Genomic DNA, 18,781 nt, shown 5'->3' with positions numbered 1-18,781 from the left:
TTCCGACCAAGAAACTTTTGGTTGAATACGAGGACAGACTCGGGTACAAATATCATCTGAATTCTTACTCTAGCGATTGAGGACCGAGCGCAATTGACATAATTTTGGATTCTATTACTCATTCTCTACAACTACCTTGATAACCAAATTTCCATTATGATCACAACTCTTTGCGGCCATGTCAAAAGCTTCCAGGCTCTGATCCAACCCTCGGAAACGATGTGTGATAAGTTTCCTGACATCAGGGACGCGTCCCTTACCAGCGCGTTGCATCAACTCAATCCCGTGGGGATAGCAGTTGGCATATCGCCAGACTCCGACTAAATCAACTTCTCGTAAAGCAGCAGCGGAGATTGGCAGGGTTTGAATTGGCGTGCCCATCCCAACAAGGAGTACTTTGCCACCGTTACGTGTTGCCTGTTCATCCCAGCATGTCAGTAGTTGCACTTGAGATAACGAAACTGGGTTGGATAAGCTAGTACTCACGTAGATAGATGTCCTGACACATCCTTCGATGCCAGTACACTCGAACACTCTTGAGAAAGTCTTGCCGTCGTTTTCCTTTCGTAAGTTCATGGCGTCTTCCTTGGCGAAGGCCAGGCCTTGCTCGGTGTCTTTCGCCCGTCTACTCGGGAGCTTGACAACTTTGTCTGCAAATCCATTGCTCAGCGCGAAATCAAGTCTGTTTTGTATGATATCCGCCATCACAATGTTGCTGTAACCCGAGCTCTTTGCAACAGCAGCACATAGAAGCCCCACAGCCCCAGCCCCGATAATGAGACAGCTTGCACCCTGCTTTGCGTTCGCTTTTCGTACAGCATGTATCGCAACGGCAAGAGGTTCAAGAAGGGCACCTTCAGCATAAGATATGCCTTCAGGCAGTCTAAACGGGTGGAGTTGTTAGTGGATTGACAGGTATCTGTCCATGATATCAGACACTTACTTGTGTACCCATTTGGCCGGATGATTGAAGCGTTGCTGCAAGGTGCCCTGGTAGTGAGGGAAACAAGTAGCACTGCTCCGAAAGCGCAGCTTCTCGCACACATTGTAGTTTCCATCCAAGCATTGCTCACAACCATCACAAGGTACGCCTACCTCGACAGCGACTCTATCACCAACCTTTACACCATATTGCTGCTCGGCTTTGGATCCAACGGCGACGACGAGACCCGCACATTCATGTCCAGGGCTCAAGGGCTCTCTGATGCAGAAGTCACCGTTCCGATAGTAAGTAAAATAGTGAAGGTCAGAGCCACAGAGAGTTGTAGCCCTCATAGCAATCTGTACTTCATCGTCTAGCGGTGCTTGAACTGTTCTGGTAACCTGGGGTGTTGTCAGTTGCTGTCAAGATGGATGTCGGCCACATGGCAGACGTTGATCTTTGGTTTAGCCGACATACTTGTCTAAGATCCTTCGCTCCTCGTAGCTCTTGAGCTTGGATGGTTTCGGTTAATACTGCGGTCGCCATGTCTAATGGTTGACTGCAATTGTCCAGATTTCTGAATTCCTTACTTGTGATCTTTCAAGCCTTTTACTTTATGCGAATATTTTACAACCGTTGCATCCCTCTCATCGTTACCGAGTCCAAGCCTCGGTCGGAGAGTGATTCCCGATAAGCGACATCAATACTGCATCAATCTGAGCTGCACAACCGGATTTCAACATCCAGTCTACGAGTCAGGGTATCTAGCGCGAATTAGAACTTAAATTCAAGAACCTTCCACAATCCAAGTGATTGTTCCATCAAAGGTGGCCGAGACACCCGTTCCAGACTGTTTGGGCGTTTTGACTAACGGGATCTATTTTCCGAGAGGACGCACGTCATATTAATAATCTTCCGGTTTGCGGAGGGAGTCCGCATACCGTTACAAACGAAAGCTCTCAGCCTTTTATTTATTGCGTTGAAACACTCAATCCACTGCTAAATACACCAATTTCTACTAGACAGTCTCTTTACTCAAAACCAGACCACGATAACATGGCTCATGCATTGATCTTTGGCGCCTCCGGTATTTCCGGTTGGTCTCTCATGAACCAAGCAAGGATCTACCCCTCACCAACGGCATTCGCTTGTATCACCGGTACCACGAACCGACCAACTTCCATTGGACAGCTCCAGATCCCATACGACGATCGAATTCAGTTGGCTTCGGGTATTGATTTGACCAAAAGCGTTGATGAGGTCGTCGCCGCACTCAAGGAAAAGGTCCCACACGTTGACACTGTTTCACACGTGTTTTTTACTGGTGAGTTTTTGCTTACCATTTTTATCCTGACAATATTGTCCAGGTCACTAAACATGGCCCAGCGTACATTCCGAAAGATGATTTCGAATCGCTCAGGACAGTAAACACGAGCCTTTTGGAAGTTGCTGTACGTGCTGTAGAAACAGTCTCGCCAAAGTTCGAGGTTTTCATTTTGCAAACAGGCGGCAAAGGGTAATCCATCTCTCCTCTAACTATTCATCTCAGTATTAACATGAACTCACAGCTATGGACTCGAGTTTCCTGAAGAGGTCAACATCTCACCCCCTCTGAAAGAAACGCATCCCCGTATTCCGGAACCGTGGGCGAGTAAGATCTTCTACTACACCCAGTATGATTTACTCAAGGACCTCTCCCATGGGAAGAAATGGACATTTTCTGAGATCCGTCCTGACGGCATCGTGGGCTTTGCCCCAGGATCTAATGCAATGAACATGGCACAAGGTATTGCCATCTATCTTACAATGTTCAAGGAAGTCAACGGCACTGGAGCCAAAGTTCCATTCCCCGGCTACGAACGCGGGTATCATTCGACGCACTCGGACACTTTCCAGGATATTCTATCCAAGATGGAGATCTACGCTGCCTTGAATTCCGATAAATGTGGCGATGGTGGCGTTTTTAATGTAGCGGATGGAAAGACTATCACTTGGGCTCAGGTCTGGCCAAAGCTCTGCGAGCACTTCGGTCTCGTTGGCGGTCGGCCTGATGCTAGTGCCACTCCGATGCTGGATTTCGTCAAGAAGAACAAGCAAGCATGGATCAATGTCGCTAAGAGACATGGACTCAACGAGAAGCTTATTGATGAACAGGGTTGGGGACACACTCACTTCATGATGGTGGATTTCGACTTTGATAGACAGTACGATCTTTCTCATGCACGTTCTGTTGGGTTCATGGAAGAGATTGATACAGTCGATGGGTACATTCAGTCTTGGGCAAGAATGAGGGTCGCCAAGCTTCTTCCGCCCAATTGAATAGTAATCAGACCCAGTAGCAGCCTCAATAGATCTATCAAACCACCTAATTTTCGGCACATGTCCTGCTTTGTAAGATTAGAACGATTATCTCCTAGGGACTCTCAGGGCCTGAATAACATGAGCCACCCACTAACGGACCACCCCCGGAAACGGGCCAGTTTTTCACAGCACCAAAGAAGAGATGTAGATCTCGTTTTTTACATCTCAACAACACATAATTTAATAAATCTGGAAAAAAATATCAATGAAGGTTTAAATGGAACTATTGGTATGGATCTCCCATTTTTACCTTCCGGACTGCTGTGGCCGTCGACAATAAGGAGGCGAGCTTCCCCCTTCTTCTCCGGCTGTGTCTGTGGAATGAACACCTCGCGAAGCCATTTCAGGGCAATTTGGTTACTGGTCCAGCCTTTTTCTAATGATGTGAAGTTTTAGCCTTTGAGGAAGTTAGGGTTATCTGGGAACCATTGTTGCTGAATCGTCTTTCCTTTAAAAATGACTGCTGGAGTGAGGGTTTTCCCTTTTGTTGAGATATATTTGAGTATTGAAATCTAAGAGCGTGCTCTCGGCTGCTTCACCATCACGCCTTTCTTCTCTGAGCTTCTTAGGAAAATACTATTGAGTCTGATTTCTTCTATTATTCCTACTTTGTCCATGTTATATCGGCATTTCTGCCTGATCTTCTTGATTGCCGGCATAATGAGAAGCATCAAGAATGCCTTGATCAATGCAGTTGAAGTTCTGTTATAACGATTAATATCAATCTTCTTGCCTTTTAGTATCTTGACCTCTAGATTGTAGCTTAAAAATGCAGCTAGATCGGTTTTTCTGACTCCTTTATATCCATTTCACTGGGCAACTTGGCTAGCGAAATTCCTGATTTGTTGATGTGTAACTGGGCAGCCTAATTCATCTTGTATAAGGATCCACTCATGAAGGCGCTTTTTCTGAGTAACAGAGAGCTTGTGCTCGTCTTTGTGCGCTTCTTTTCGCAATACGCGGCCGTGAAGTCGTGCCTTGAAGGTTGTACGCGAAATTCTACGGGCGTCGGCAGCCTTGATGATAGAAAGACCACTTTGGTAGAGCTCCAGCGCCACCTGGAAGTTCCCTTCAATACTCTTGCTCATTCTGAATTTAAATATGAAGTCAGAATTGCGATAGCTTCATTCTTGAGCGAAAAATCACGTACGTAAGGGAAAACCTGGTCCGTTAGTGAGTGGCTGACGATAAGGGGTAGGCTTTCTGTCTCCTAATTGGTTACTCTGGCACCTCTTGTGGCCCAGACTACTTCAGCCATGGCTCTGAAATGAACATCTGATGGGGTCTGACAGGGCCATGTCGCACCATAGACCTCACCCCGGAATTCCCCACGGGGTCTGAACTTTAACGAACGGAAACCCTAATCTCGGGAAGTAAAATCCATTGTGAGATACCCGTAGGCTCGACCTAAAGGGGGCCGACTACGAGTGGGATCCCTTTTAGTCGAGCCCACGGGTACGTCGTCTGTGCTATGACCATCATTTGGGGGAGCATCGGCGGTAGGCTGGCAATGTATCCTCTAGGTATAAAGACTAGGGATACGAGTCCTCGTCCCTCTTGCCATCAATCACATCACAATTAATTCCACCGCTTTACTTCTTTACCATATTTCACACTTTGCATAATAAGCGAAATGTTTCTCGACAACCTCCAAGGCCATGCCTTGATGTCCATGATCACCTTCGCCTCAGGGGCAGGCTTCGCGCTCTTCGGCTACGATCAAGGAGTCTTCGGGGCCTTCCTTGGCAACGCCAGTTTTATCGAGACCTTCAACAACCCCGACCCGACACTCCAAGGCCAGATCACTGCTACTTATGATCTCGGCTGCTTCGCTGGAGCTATATTTGCCATGTGGTTTGGTGACAGAATGGGCCGCAAGTTGACTATCGCATGGGGATGTGCTATCCTGGTAGTGGGAGCTGTCATGCAAACAGCGGCATACCACGTCCCTGTCATGATCATAGGACGCTTCGTCGCTGGTATCGGAAATGGCATGAACACGACTGCGATCCCCGTCTGGCAATCCGAAACCGCAGATGCTCGTCACCGAGGACGGTTCATGGTTTTGCAATTGGGACTCAACCAAGTCGGCAACGTCACGGCCCAATGGCTCAACTATGGCATGTCTCACATCCCCACCAATCCTGTCTCGTGGAGATTTCCCCTGGCTTTCCAGTGTTTCTTCGCTATACTCACTGTCATGTTCCTGCCTTGGCTCCCCGACTCACCACGATGGCTCGCCATGCGGGGCCGCAACGAGGAGGCGTACACAATCCTGAAGAGACTTGGCGGTTCGAACAGGTCGGAAGAGCAAACAAAGGAGCTTTACGATTTGATGATGAACAATCTCCGCCATGAAGCTGAAATGCCCAAATTCCGCCTCAAGTCGCTCTTCAAGAACGATCGCCTGCAAACGACTCGACGTATGCTGCTTGGTGCTGGTACTCAATTCATGCAGCAATTTGGAGGCATCAATATCATCAACTACTATCTGCCTGTGGTGTTTGCATCGCTCGGGGTCAACCGAAACCTCTCTCTTATTCTCGGCGCCTGCAATGCCATCAACTTGCTGTGCTCAACCTTAATTGGAGCCCTGTACATCGAGTCGTTTGGAAGAAAGAAGATGATGGTCTATGGCGCAGCCGTACAGGCTCTCTGCTTTGCTCTGGTGTCTACTGGTCTGGGCATCAACACTAAGCAATGGCAAGCGGTCGCCGTAGCCTTTATCTTTGGGTACTACACGACCTTTGGACTGTCTTGGATTGCTGTTCCCTGGCTCTACCCGGCAGAGGTCAACACTCAACAAATGCGTATTGCTGGAGCCGGAATCGCAACAGCTACCAACTGGATCAGTAACTACGTCGTGGTATTGGTGACCCCCCGTCGGGATCAGCAATATCCAGTGGAGGTATTACTTGATCTATGCGGTCTTGAACGCAGCGTTTGTTATTATTGTCCAGGTCTTCTATGTCGAGACTGCCATGTTATCACTGGAGGAGATTGATAACCTGTTTGAGAGATGCGTTGCTTTTGATGCCGAGGAAGCTCGAAATGAAGGTACTGAAAAGGACCCGCAGGTCGTCCATGTGGATGATAGCAACAACAACAGCACCAGGAAGTAGTTGAAAGGGCCCTGCAAGGAACACGTCTTGTACTCGAGCAGAAAATTTGAAGAAATTCGGTAGCCTCATGCTCTAATTAAATCCCTTTCATCATTTGGCCGAGGCTCACCTTCAAATAAATTTGATCGCTCAATGCTATCATAGGCCATTCGCTTTAGCTACTCAATACATTACCTTGATCTTTTTCTGATTCAATGTTTTTCGGGTTAGTTCTAAATTGCAATCGACGTGTACTCTTGACGTCATTTCCAAATCATTCTATGGAGACATGTAGCATAACTGATGAGTAGACACCAATTCTCGCAAATACTACAAAGCAATGCAGAAAGTCTGTTGTTTAATTTGGCCTCGCGGCCAGTGTGATCAACACGCGAAACTGGCGCCTGTCTCATCAAGCAGTTGGTAGGGTGACCAAGACCAGTGCAATTCCATAAGTGGATTCCAGCTAGAGATATTATCGGGAAATAGATTCCGAGTGGGGTGGCCAATATTGCCACAAGTGTCTTTGAAGTTTGTTCACGTGATATCTCTATTGATGGCTACGGCGAGTTCATCAAAGAAAAGAACATGACAAGACAAGAAGATATCAACACAGATGCAATTGGTGTAAGGCTTCGAAGTACATGGCATGGGCTTAATACAAGCGATTTTGAGGTGGAAGAGTAACCGTGAAAAGGAGCTGCGTAACCCCGCATTCTAGAGCGATTTGTATCTAACCAATAACGTCTTAGTGTCGTAACATTGTAAATTTCTAATCAAGTCGAATGCGGGGAAGACCAAAGCAACGCAACTCCCTTCTCCACCTTCATTCTCACGATCCCTTCGCTTTATGGTAGTTTTGACCATGTCAGATGTTGAAGTTTCCCAGGCCACGAGCCGGCGTCACATCACGACGGCCTGTGCACGATGCAGAGAGAGTAAGGTCAAGGTAAGTGATAGCATCATCAAGCCCTCGATGGCTCCAACATCAGCTCATATTCTACGACCCTACAGTGTGACGGGAAGCGTCCCACTTGTGGTATATGTAGCAGCAAAAATCGTGATTGTTCCTACAATGTTCGTATGGACAAGCGAAGGTACGTGAACTGCGCGTCTCTAAAGATTTAGACCTAACCTTTTACCCAGGATCTCATTGCGGCGGGCTGTTGAAGTGTTCTCGCGTCGCGTTTCTCAGTTGGAAGCGTGCCTTAACCATCAAGACATCGAGATTCCCACGCCTATCGAGGAAGACAGTGCAATGTTGCAGTATCTGACAGAGTCTTATGGAGACTCTCTGCCAATCCCTGAGAAAGAGGTCGCGCCTGAGATGCCTGAGTTGAGCCAAGCCATGTCCTTGGGTGAGAATATCGCTCAGTCCTCAACATTTGAAGGCGATGGCGCGGCAAATCTCCAGTCTGACGCGTCAATCTCGACAGACACGATCAAAACGCCTATGACACTATCCGGAGACATGACAGGCCAGATTACAGTGGGTTGCAGTACATCATCATCGCATCAATTACCTATGGATACGAACATTGATGCAGATTTTATATGGTACATGTCTACCCTGCCGTCTCTGTCCGCAGATATTGGAGATCGGCTAGTTGGTCCACCGCCAATCTCTTTGGGCGGTGAGAACCCTACAACACTCCAGGATGGCCATGGTAGTTCAGATCCCTCGGCTGTAGCTCCTCTTCCAGATGACGATGAAGAGCACACGGAGGAGGAGGGTTCAGCAGAAGTCTCGCACCAATTTTCTGAGCGACTGGGGACATTGTTGCTTAATGCCAATGGGGAATGGAGATTCTACGGCGCCACGTCTAATCTTCATTTGGTCCACGGTGATTTTGGGCATGACTTTCCTGACTTTAGTCGCCAAAAAAGTGTCCAAGTCATACTTGATACTGCAGGCGTGGGCCATGCAGTTGACGAACAGCTCATCAACCACCTTATCACTCTGTACTTTACCTGGCAGAACCCGAGTCTTCGCGTGGTTGATCAGGCGGCTTTCGAAACTGCTCGCAACAAATTTCTGCTGAGCCCCAAAGAGGATGGACTCTATTGCGAGTTTCTTGTGAATGCGATGTAAAACACGCTTCCCAGCAAAGTTTTCGATTTTTGCTAACAGTTCATAGGTGCGCTGTTGGCGCATCGTTCGAGCGATGCAAACATCCAGAACTCCCGGCTCCGTTGAGTGACTTCTTCGCTAATCGGGCAAAGAGTCTTCTGGACTCGGAGTTGGACAAACCTCGACTTAGCACTGTTCAGGCCCTTGCTATTCTAAGCACCCATGAAGGAGGAGCTACCCGTGATACACGAGGTTGGTTGTATAGCGGTATGTCTTGTGATTGTCTTGTCTTGGTTCATTCAACTGACAGGTACCGACTTGTTTAGGTATGGCTATGAGACTTGCCTTTGACTTAGGTCTCCATATTGATCCGACACCGTATGTCGCAAGTGGCAGAATGTCAGATATCGAAGCCCGGGTCCGAAACGTCACGTTCTGGGGAACAATCGCCACGGATCGGATGTGGGGTTTCTATCTCGGCAGACCGTTTCATAATACACTCGAGAACGTTACTCTAAAGCGGCCTTCTGAAGACTCTATCACACATCCTATCACCTTTTGGACACCGTATGGGACTCCGGCTGCAAACCAACAAACGTGGCCAGATACACAGGAACTCATCGCGGGTAGATGGGTCGCGTTGTACGAGATCATGTCGGAGCTTGGATACAAGATGTGAGATTGGTATAACCTTGCTATTTCGATGTAAACTAACAGAACTCAGGTACTGCAGGACGGATGTCAACAAGATTGAACTGCAGTCTTTGGCTGAAAACACCCTCCATGAGCTGAACATGTGGAAATCAACCTTACCACCGGAACTGGCACTGAATGTGGATGATTTGGGTGCCGGTGTCTATCTTCCGCATACTCTGATCCTGCAGTAAGTTCATCATGAGAACATCTCACTGGATATCATCTGACCGCTCATCAACAGTATGCAACATGCCTTTTGCATCATGATTCTTCACCGTCCTTTTGTTGCCAAAAGTTATATTCAGCCCTATCCTCGAGTTGGCGCAGGACACGAGCATGCACGGAGCATGTGCGTAAAATCTGCCATCGACATTGCTAAGCTGATTGGAGGTTATAAACTCCGCTTCTCTCTGCGTCGTGCGAATGTCTTGTTCGTCCATATAGCATTCACGGCAGCCCTGATCTTGGTCTACGCCGCTGTATCAGAGCTGGAGAACCGTGATAGAACTCAAATATCTGCGCATCTGGATGTTTGCTGCCAGGCGTTGGCTGAGCTTGGTAATGTTTTTGAGAGCGCATCGAGAACATTGGATATTTTACTGTCAGTGAAAAGGATGTGGCAAGCCCGGTTGGTTGGCTCATTTCACCGGAAAAGACCATGGAGCGAGAGTTGAGGGGAGCAGGCTCGCAGCAAAGACGATGGAAAGTTGTTACAACGCCGCCACACAAGAACTCCCCGCGGCACGTTTAGATGCGCACCAAAGTACAAAAGCCAAACTTAAAATAGCGAGCTGGCTTGGGACGTCTGGATGCGGAGTCTCCCTATTGTCTGTAAAGGACACACGGCTGTGGTGCAGAACGGAAGGTTCCATTAAGCCTCGATAAATTTGGCGGCACCATTCTTATTAACGAATACCACATGCATAACCTTGGGATACAGTAGGCCTCCTCGCAGTTGAATGAGTACCTCCGCGGATGCCTTGCCGTTTGCTGAGGAGGTTGATGTCATTAGCCATCTCATTCATTGGCCGAAGCATGTGTAGGAGGATGTGGCCGCTGGGCCCAACAAAGTTCAAAGTATGCCTGCCACTGCCAGCCCCAATGTAACAATTCCATCATCACGGGTAGGATGTTGTAGCCATGCAAGGCGGTAGAGGTGGTTAACGAGAATACAAATCGTCACCAAGACCACCAGGCAATGAGCACCACGAACTCTCAAGCTGCATGCACACTCAGAAAATGGCACAGAAACTGCAATCCGCCGCGCCAACCGAGTTTGGGCAAGAATTTCTGCAATCGGGAATCCGTGATGCCTCTGAAACGAACCTTCGACCTGCAAGTGACTTGATAGACGACACGGGTTCACACACCGTCGCTCGGCCGTCATTTCAAGAGTCGAAAACTCATGTCTCGCACCGGACTACTTCCCTGCTACCCAAGATGCATTCTTGTACCTTGTTCAGAAGACTGCGAAACAGGAACGGCTGCTGCAACGGCTCTGCAGATACCGCTGAACCCCTCAAAGAGGTTTGCTCCAACAGCAGACTATCTGCACTCAGACACTTTATTCTATTCCATCTTCCAGCGATATTAGTATCAACCGCCTTGCTAGTACTTCATCTCAAAAACATACGCTGGCATCCGCCTCACCCCACTGCTGATGAGCTCGCTGCTCTTCAGTTCGCAGCAAAGGTGCAAGAAACCTTGATCCTGGTCTCCTTGGCCGATATCCTCCTTCATAGAGTTCACTATAGCCTTCTCGGCAACGCTGGTATTCCGCTGGGGTTTCTTTCGTCCCCATTCCAACTCGGCTTCTCCCTACGATACCTCATCAGCCGGGAATTCTGGTCCGCAACTCTAAGCCCTGCCGCAAGCCGATACTCTCATACTGCTACTGCCGTGGTGGTATTCGCCTTTTCGCTTTTAGGTCTGGCGGCAGGCCCATCCTCTGCTATTGCAATGCTCCCTCGTCTTGACTGGTGGCAGCTCTCAACGTCGGCCACCAACGCCTACCTCATTCGAAACTGGGGAGTCGATGAAAGGGCCCAATTTGTCGGACTAGATCCCTACGCCATGAAACTCGACAAGCGAAGTATTCCTGGCTACAAGACTTGCGAATTGGCCAAGAAACAGGACTGCATAAACCATGATCTCTCCGTGATCCTGCAAACCCTCGAGCAGATAATGCCCGAGGGCGGGGACCAGGTAGGGCAACCGACCAGGGTGGGAAACATATCAACAACCTCTCCCCCGGAGCCGCCTCATAGGCAACTCACGATTTCGCTTCCTGAGGCAGAAGCGCCTTTTGACAACATTGCCTATGCCGTCAGCCCAATGGCTTTTGTTGCTGAAGGATTCCGGCGCGACTTTACGCAATACCTTTTTCAGACGCGGATTCTCATCAGATCCAACGCCCTTAAGCTATCTGGAAAGGAGCTGTGGAAACAACCGTTGGTCGAGGTCCGCTGTAACATGGCCAGAATGGACCACAAATCAATGAAGTCAAAGATGTCGGCAACATTCGACTTTGGGGGCGGTCTCCCGCACAACTTTACTGTGAAAATTGACCCCCAAAATACACCCGACCTTCGCAAGAGCATGCCTACAAAGCCTGACGACTTGGCTTGGTATAACGAGGCCGTTATACCTCTGGATATCCAACACCTACTCCCCATGCCAGTCTCGGCGAGTATCTTCTTCGTGCCCTACTTGACAAACTTGGGCTTGACGTCAAGGCTTTGCCTTGTTCAAGCGCGTTGGGTGGAAGCAGAGGTCTGGCTCTGGCCGCAGGAATCGTTGGAGGTACAAACCCAGCTACGGTTTCCAATGGGCAATGCCACGCAATATATTCAGCAAACGGCTGACATTGAGAATACCATCAAGATGGAAAAGGAATGGTTGGAGGGTATCGGCGCCCCTCCGGGCTCGACTAACGCTTCACGAAAAAACCCTGCCTATCTGAAGGCGTTTGACTACTGCGACGGTGAAGTCTTGTCGTCCAGTTGTCTCCCATCCTTCCTTGCAGCCTATCTTGCAAACAATTTAGCCCGAACCAAGGACATTGAAGGCGACGAACAAGACAGCCCTACCTCGCCGGTGCCTTACTCCAATTCCACAGTCATCGACAACACGTACTTTGAGCATGTTTACGCTTATGGGTTCGGGGCGGGCACACTTATTCCCCTTTGCTTTCGCAATCCTGTTTCTCCAGGTTGCTATTGCGCTTGTTCATCTAGCCATCATTGTCTTGGCTCGAAGGCCATGGCATTGCTCCGCATGGGAAGATTTTGGCCAATTGCTGACGCTTGCGTTACGGTCCAAGGCCCCGGAAGGTCTGAAAAACGCTGGAGCGGGGGTCAAGAGATGGCACACTTGGAGGCTTATGACTGTAGTGAGAGAGGTCGGCAAGGACAGCCAATTGGAGATGGTCGTTGATGCACCTACGGTCAAGCCACGGCGAGGTCAGGCTACCGCAGATGTGGAGGGACAAGGGAATACGGAGATGAGAATCCCTCAAGTTGGGGTAAAGTATGGATAATGGCTTCGAACCATACGGTGTTCTGCGGCACTGGGTTTAAATGCTGCTGTTGTGTCGAGTTGAGTGTTCTTTGGTGTTATGGCTATGCCCTACTGCAGAATGACTATTGGAACTGTAGTAGAGTTCTTTTTTGTGCCCCGCTTTACAGGGGATAGAATTCATTTAATTGACAGGGGTAGAGTTCATTTTCGTTTTCGCCAATCATTGCCTTGCTACGTCCTCCATAAGGAGCGCGACACGGTCCGGAGCCAAGAGGTTCACGGGTACCCTTGATTATATTAATTTCACGGGTCCCAGCAACCCTTACGTACACCGGAGACAGTAGACGACGCACCTGAAGATGCCAGTTGACTAAAAAATCTATCTAGTCATGCCCACAACATTCCGAAATCGGAGCCGCCAAATGATTCTCTAGTCCCGTTGCGTCGAACCATCACAAGAGGTTGACTTTGTTCTTCTCTCACTCTGAATGGGACAACGGCAAGCTCGGGCAAGACACCGCAAAAGAGTACCGCGGATGTAGACCAAAATTAAGTCGAGATTTTGGATGACTTTACAGAGAGCCATACTGGAAGGTAAGACAAGCACAAGCGAGCCGCCCCATGTTACTGACGGTCTGTAATAGCGGTGCTGCGTCCACCGGTGATTTCTTTAAGAATCTCGACGTCTTAAAATTCTACTTACTAAATATCCCCGACCCTTCCCCCGTCATATCCAGTAATAGGCAGTCATCCCGCAGAGTCAGGGTAGGTATCATCGACACAGGTATCGATATATCACACCCTAGTATGCAGGCAGCCAGGATGCTCGGGCGGCTGAAAGGTTTCCAAAGCTAGATTAGAAGCCATTCGGACGTAACCGATCAGTACAGCCATGGGACCCATATGGCAGAGTTGCTTCTGCGGGTTGCCCCAGAAGCTGAACTCTACGTGGCTAAAATCAGCAATACAAAGGTCATCCCGGAGAAGGATACCGAGTTGATAGTCAAGGCAAGTCTCCCTCGATAGTCGTCAAACAAGGACTAACACTGCTCAGGCAGCGGAATGGGCCATGCAGCAGAATGTGGACATCATTTCCATGTCATTGGGCCTCGACAAGCGGAACGAAGAACTCGAAAAGATACTCGACCAAGCAGCAGTTTCAGGGATAATCCTCCTGGCAGCCGCTGGGAATCACGGGAATTACGGGCCACGGGCTTTCCCAGGTACACATAGGAACGTGATATGTGTTCGCGCATCAGATGGCAAAGGAAAAGACGGAGAGGCATCAGCCCGGCAGCAGTCAACCACGACGACAACTTTATGACTCTGGGCATGGCACATGGGGCTACGGAACTTGATAGGAGCTATAGGCTTCACGCTCTGCGGGGCGCTGAGTTTTGGCATGAACCAGCCAGGAGTTGAGTATGCGTTGACACCGTCGACGTTTATAGGCTCATGGGCATTCTTGGTAAGTTTCCCTACGCTCTCCATGAAAGCATGGACCGGCTAATGATCGCACTCCCCCTTACTTGGCAAGGCCGGGTTCCAGGCAACAGCTGCCCAGGCTGGACACTCTCATTTGCACATTTATTGTGCTTGAGGCCATCAGGCTGTGGCTATGCACCTGAGAGCGCCAAGCATGCAGGAGCCCGGCTCCAAAGGGCCCAGGTAACACTGGGAAGTAGGGCGGATATCGTGATAGCAGAATAGCCCAGAAAATAAGTCAAAATCTTTCTGAAAATTAAAACAGCCGAGTTCAGAGAAACCGCCATAATCAACACAGTAGAGACGCTGTGAGGAGAGGCACGTGACTTGGCTGTCGAGTGGGTTGAGTGATATTCCTCCTTGCAAAAGCTGGGTAGTGGCATGGAATAGATAGTGTAACCAAGGTCGATTTGTAAATTACCATGCTTCTAGATAGAAGCCAATTGCTCACAAGATGTACCCTGCCTTGTCGAGTGTACAGCGGGATTTGGCCTAGAAGTTACCTGAACCACCACTTCCAGCTCCAAAGAGCAACTCTCCCCGTTGCATTCGGAATCATTTCTCATAGAGCAATTGTCCACAAATCAGCGGACGCAGTTTCGACGTATGGTAGCACCGTTCGCCTTGCCGATCCATCCCCGCCTTAGTCCCGCACCTCTGCACCAGTGTGGTGGATCAACCACGAGTCAAGGACTGGTTGTATCTATATATCAGTACTCGTAGGTCAACGTGTTCAAAACCGTCAAGACAGTTTCCGGGAAACAATTGAACAGGCCAGGCTGTACCTCATTCAAGTCGTGCGTTCAATATGGAGCATCCACTTGAAACCACCATGTCCGGTGGCGGCCTTCAACACCACCAAGCCTTGAGAACCATTGACGAAACTCTCAGTGCCAACACTCCGATTGAACATGCATACCTCACCTTCGACACGCCGCTCCCCAAACCAGTCATATCGCCGTCATCATCCCCCGAGTCTCAACCGCCATGCCCCGATCCAAAGCCGTACGGTTCACATATCTTCTGGACCTCTACCCGCAAATGGCTTCTCCTCACCTTGGCATGCACCGCAACCTTTCTCACCTCTTACACGGCCGGAACCTAAGCTCCCGCAATCCCCCCAATGCAAAAATTCTTCGGGGCCTCGCACCTGGCCGTGTTGACGGGCCTCACGACATTCTCCGTCGGCTTTGCCATCACCCCTATGGTGCTAGCCCCTTTCTCCGAGATCAACGGCCGTTATCCCGTCTTTGCCGCTGCAGCCATCGTGTACACTACTTCTCAAACTGCGTGTAGCGCGGCCACCTCTCTCGCGGGCATGGTGATCGCGCGCTTCTTCACGGGTGTCGGCGCCAGCGTGTTCAGCACCATGGTTGGCGGCTTCATCGCCGATCTCTGGGAGAAGGAGGACCGCAACATGCCAATGGCTGTGTTCAGCGGAGCAGGCATCGCAGGTACAGGCGATGGTCTCCTGGCAGCGGCAGCCATCGTTCATTTCCGCGGTAACGAGGAGACCGGCAAGGCCTGGCAGTGGGTGTTTTGGCGCATGGGCATCGTGACTGGCGCTGCGTCCATTGCGCCCATGATGCTGATGCGTGAGATTCGAGGGCCTGTATTGCTTTCCAGAAAAGCCGGGGCGCTGAATAGCTGGTATGAACAATTGGAGGCGACTGGATCGTACGGTGTCTGGGTCTCGAGTGAGTCCCCTACAAGTGTACAGACGGGAGAAAGACAGGCCAAGGGCTGTAAAGCCGATATCGCATCCAGTAAACCAGCAGCAACCTTCACCACTGCCTTGATGTTATTGCATCCTCAAGCACAATCCCTGAAACGCAAAATAATACGTTGGGTCGTCAAGAAGGATGAGGAGCGAGCCTCTGTTCGAGTCATGATTACCATCTCGGTTTGCCTACCATTTCATCTACTATTCGCCGAGCCCGTTGTCTTCTCCTTTACCCTATGGCTCTTGTTTGCTTGGGGGGGGGGGGGTGCTCTTTCTGACCATTGAGTCTATCCCCGTCGTCTACGAACGGGTCTACAGACTTTCGCTTTACGAAGCCAGTCCCTTCTTCTCATCCCTCAACTATGTAGCCGACACATTCGGCCCGTTCGCGTCGTCGGCACTAGCTGCTCTGCCCTTCTGCCTAAATATGCTCGGTGGTGCATTTCCTCTCATCACAACGGTATTGTTCCATCGCCTTGGGGAGGCGCGGGCAGGGAGTATGTTGGGCGGTAGCGCAACAGCACTCGGGGTGGTGCCCTGGGTTCTTGTGTTCTTTGGCGAGAAATCCGTCGCCGAAGTCTGTTTGCCATGGTAAGTCTATAACTTTGGAACAACAACTGCCGCCATGTTTTAGTAGCTAACTAATGTCATTAAACTCGTTACAGAAACCGTGATCAGCGGCCCGGCCGAGTTTGAAGCAACCAAGATGACTTGGTCCTCAGGGCTGAAGCCGAAGGGCCTCTAATTGTGTACGCCTGTCATGATATACAGTCGTGAGAGAAGTTTAGAGAGGGGGACTTTCGATATAGGGAGAATGAGTGGTAGTTGTATCGTAGCAAGCCGTATACGATGGAGGCAATCACCGAAACACCAATGCTCCATCGTCAAGGCCCACTGGTGCTGGTGCTCATTTAACCCTGACCCATTCGTAGTCTAGTTAGCCATAACCATAACTCTGTCATACTCCGGATCGTTCCTGTTGGTATATGAAGCCAGTCAGTTGACCTGGACCCCGGTCATGTTGGTTGGCTGCTCGCTCGAGCACCTGATCAATATGAGCATACGATGCCAAGCAATGCCTCTCCCTCGCGTATAAATATCTCAGTCCCTCCGCACACAAGACAAGTGGCTTTTCCACCAGATCTCAAACACTACTTCTTCCAAGCTACAATGTGCGGTTCAGGTCGAGACATTCTTTAAGAACCTTAAAGAACAGTATCGGAGCTTGAAGCTCATTCCCGGCCGAGGCATGATAACTATCGAGGCAGAGAAGACGCCTGAGCGAAAGGACACAATCACAGAGGCCGAAGTGCGTGCTCAGATCGAGGAATGGGGAACTGAGTAGGATATCTAGTATGTGAGGCAAATCTATCGCTAGCACGGATGACTAGATACATTCCGTAAGGAAGCTTTCAAGGTCATTGATGACTGGATCGTGTCTCAATATGAGTCTCGTTATCAGCAGCCGGCCTTGACTATGCCCCGATTCAGTGGACATGTTGAAGAGTTTTAGAAACACTGTAAAGAGAGTGGTGATTGTGGTTAAAACAGCAGTTGAAGCCAAAGTAAATCAAATTTCAAGATCTATCATGGACTTGTAGTTGAATCAGACTTTGAACTGCAGACACTACATACGACCTGACCAGTTCAACAACTTACCTTGACAAGCAGGCCTCTACAACACCATGAACCTGCGCTTTGACAATAGAAGCAACTCAGCGATTGAAATAGCAGAAAAATCTCAACTATTGGCCCTTTCCTGCTTCTACTTCATAGATATTACTTCCAGATCGGACTACTACACTTCTTCGCGGTTCTCCAACAGCCCTTCTCTCTCGCGCTGGCGTTGTGCCTGGTGAGCTCTCCATGCCTTTTTATCTTTTCGTCAGTCTTTACTCATTCAAGTCAGCAACTATAAGCCAGAGCAGAATAATAAGCCAGTCTTACTGTCATACTCTTGCACGCAAGTCGTTGCACTGGCAAAAGCCAACGCAAAGCGATCGTTTGACCAAAACCCCAATCATTCTCAGAGTCCCCACTCAAAAACCTCCCATTTAAACGCCTCAAATCCATGATGAACAAGATCAGCACAGGGAGGTAGAGCGCGGCTGCAGAGACCGTTACCAATGTCCATATCTCCATGTGAAGAACCCAAGGTATATGAAGCCAGTCTCCAAGAGATCTCAATCTCAGGGAACTTTGAAGAAGCCTTCCGTCATCAGCAATCCAACCACTGATGCCAAAGCTGAAAAAAGTGAGGCCAAGAGATACGGTGCAGAAAAGACCCAGTATCAAGCGGTCAAACGACGGATGATCGTCTTCCCACCAAGAATGATAGCAATAGCCTGGCGTATTCTCATCCCACCGTTCAAGTTTAATGCCGTAGAAGATAACAAATGTAAGATAAAGAACAAAGACAATGAAATACAAGTGTCTGACTGCGCCTCGGATTGAAGCCCGGTGAGGGACGACAGTTATACCCGCACAAAGAGTAATGCTAGTGGATTTCTATTAGCCTGATGTGATTTTGACTTATCTGGCCTTGATACTTCCCCTCACCTCGTGAAGTTGACTGTGCAAACAGTATGAAACAGTGGTAGAGTGTGAGTGAATCATGTCGGATTGTTGCTGTCCGCAAAAGCCCCAGTCCTTAATACGGCCAGAATGCACGCCAGGAACAGACAATGAGACCAATCCCTGGTTGAAGTTGAAATAGCGTCGGAGTATCAGACGACCCTCAGCAGACATCCACAAGAGTCTAGAGCAGATAGACAGGATTACGGATAGTCCAGCCTAGAAATTGAAGCCGATGATTACCTACCAGATGATAAGATGTCTCGGCCAATAACTGGACAGGGTTCTTTACTTACACTTGGGCCCGCAATATCGGAGTCCGAAGAGCT

At 49.3% G+C, this 18,781-nt stretch overlaps 6 protein-coding genes across 6 annotated transcripts; 5 read left to right on the top strand and 1 right to left on the bottom strand.

Moving 5' to 3' along the window:
* Window positions 1-114: 114 nt before the first annotated feature.
* On the bottom strand, window positions 115-1,468 carry MRS44_003697 (uncharacterized protein; the record flags this gene model as incomplete). Its single annotated transcript, XM_046283021.1, has 4 exons — window positions 115-417; window positions 487-883; window positions 944-1,323; window positions 1,400-1,468. The coding sequence occupies 4 exons, from the start codon at window positions 1,466-1,468 to the stop codon at window positions 115-117; spliced, it is 1,149 nt and encodes a 382-aa protein (XP_046137817.1).
* Window positions 1,469-1,978: 510 nt separating this feature from the next.
* MRS44_003696 (uncharacterized protein) lies at window positions 1,979-3,241 on the top strand (the record flags this gene model as incomplete). Its single annotated transcript, XM_046272042.2, has 3 exons — window positions 1,979-2,246; window positions 2,309-2,438; window positions 2,491-3,241. 3 exons carry the CDS (start codon window positions 1,979-1,981, stop codon window positions 3,239-3,241), a joined length of 1,149 nt encoding a protein of 382 aa, XP_046137816.2.
* Window positions 3,242-4,916: 1,675 nt separating this feature from the next.
* MRS44_003695 (uncharacterized protein) lies at window positions 4,917-6,405 on the top strand (the record flags this gene model as incomplete). Its single annotated transcript, XM_065623297.1, has 2 exons — window positions 4,917-6,191; window positions 6,244-6,405. 2 exons carry the CDS (start codon window positions 4,917-4,919, stop codon window positions 6,403-6,405), a joined length of 1,437 nt encoding a protein of 478 aa, XP_065479369.1.
* An 844-nt stretch (window positions 6,406-7,249) lies between these two features.
* On the top strand, window positions 7,250-12,689 carry MRS44_003694 (uncharacterized protein; the record flags this gene model as incomplete). The annotated part of the gene is made up of 9 exons (XM_065623296.1): window positions 7,250-7,333; window positions 7,399-7,481; window positions 7,531-8,472; window positions 8,523-8,722; window positions 8,782-9,130; window positions 9,180-9,338; window positions 9,393-9,752; window positions 10,339-12,362; window positions 12,544-12,689. The coding sequence occupies 9 exons, from the start codon at window positions 7,250-7,252 to the stop codon at window positions 12,687-12,689; spliced, it is 4,347 nt and encodes a 1,448-aa protein (XP_065479368.1).
* A 2,274-nt stretch (window positions 12,690-14,963) lies between these two features.
* Window positions 14,964-15,260, top strand: MRS44_003693 (uncharacterized protein; the record flags this gene model as incomplete). The annotated part of the gene is made up of 1 exon (XM_065623295.1): window positions 14,964-15,260. One exon carries the CDS (start codon window positions 14,964-14,966, stop codon window positions 15,258-15,260), a length of 297 nt encoding a protein of 98 aa, XP_065479367.1.
* Window positions 15,261-15,278: 18 nt separating this feature from the next.
* Window positions 15,279-17,223, top strand: MRS44_003692 (uncharacterized protein; the record flags this gene model as incomplete). Its single annotated transcript, XM_065623294.1, has 2 exons — window positions 15,279-16,058; window positions 17,044-17,223. 2 exons carry the CDS (start codon window positions 15,279-15,281, stop codon window positions 17,221-17,223), a joined length of 960 nt encoding a protein of 319 aa, XP_065479366.1.
* Between the last annotated feature and the right edge of the window lie 1,558 nt (window positions 17,224-18,781).

The sequence above is a fragment of the Fusarium solani genome, assembly GCF_023522795.1.
Source record: "Fusarium solani strain SB1 chromosome Unknown bctg00000001, whole genome shotgun sequence".
Taxonomy (NCBI): Eukaryota; Fungi; Ascomycota; class Sordariomycetes; order Hypocreales; family Nectriaceae; genus Fusarium; species Fusarium solani.
The sequence above is the reverse complement of the archived record's forward strand: the minus strand, read 5'-3'. Positions and strand labels throughout refer to the sequence as shown.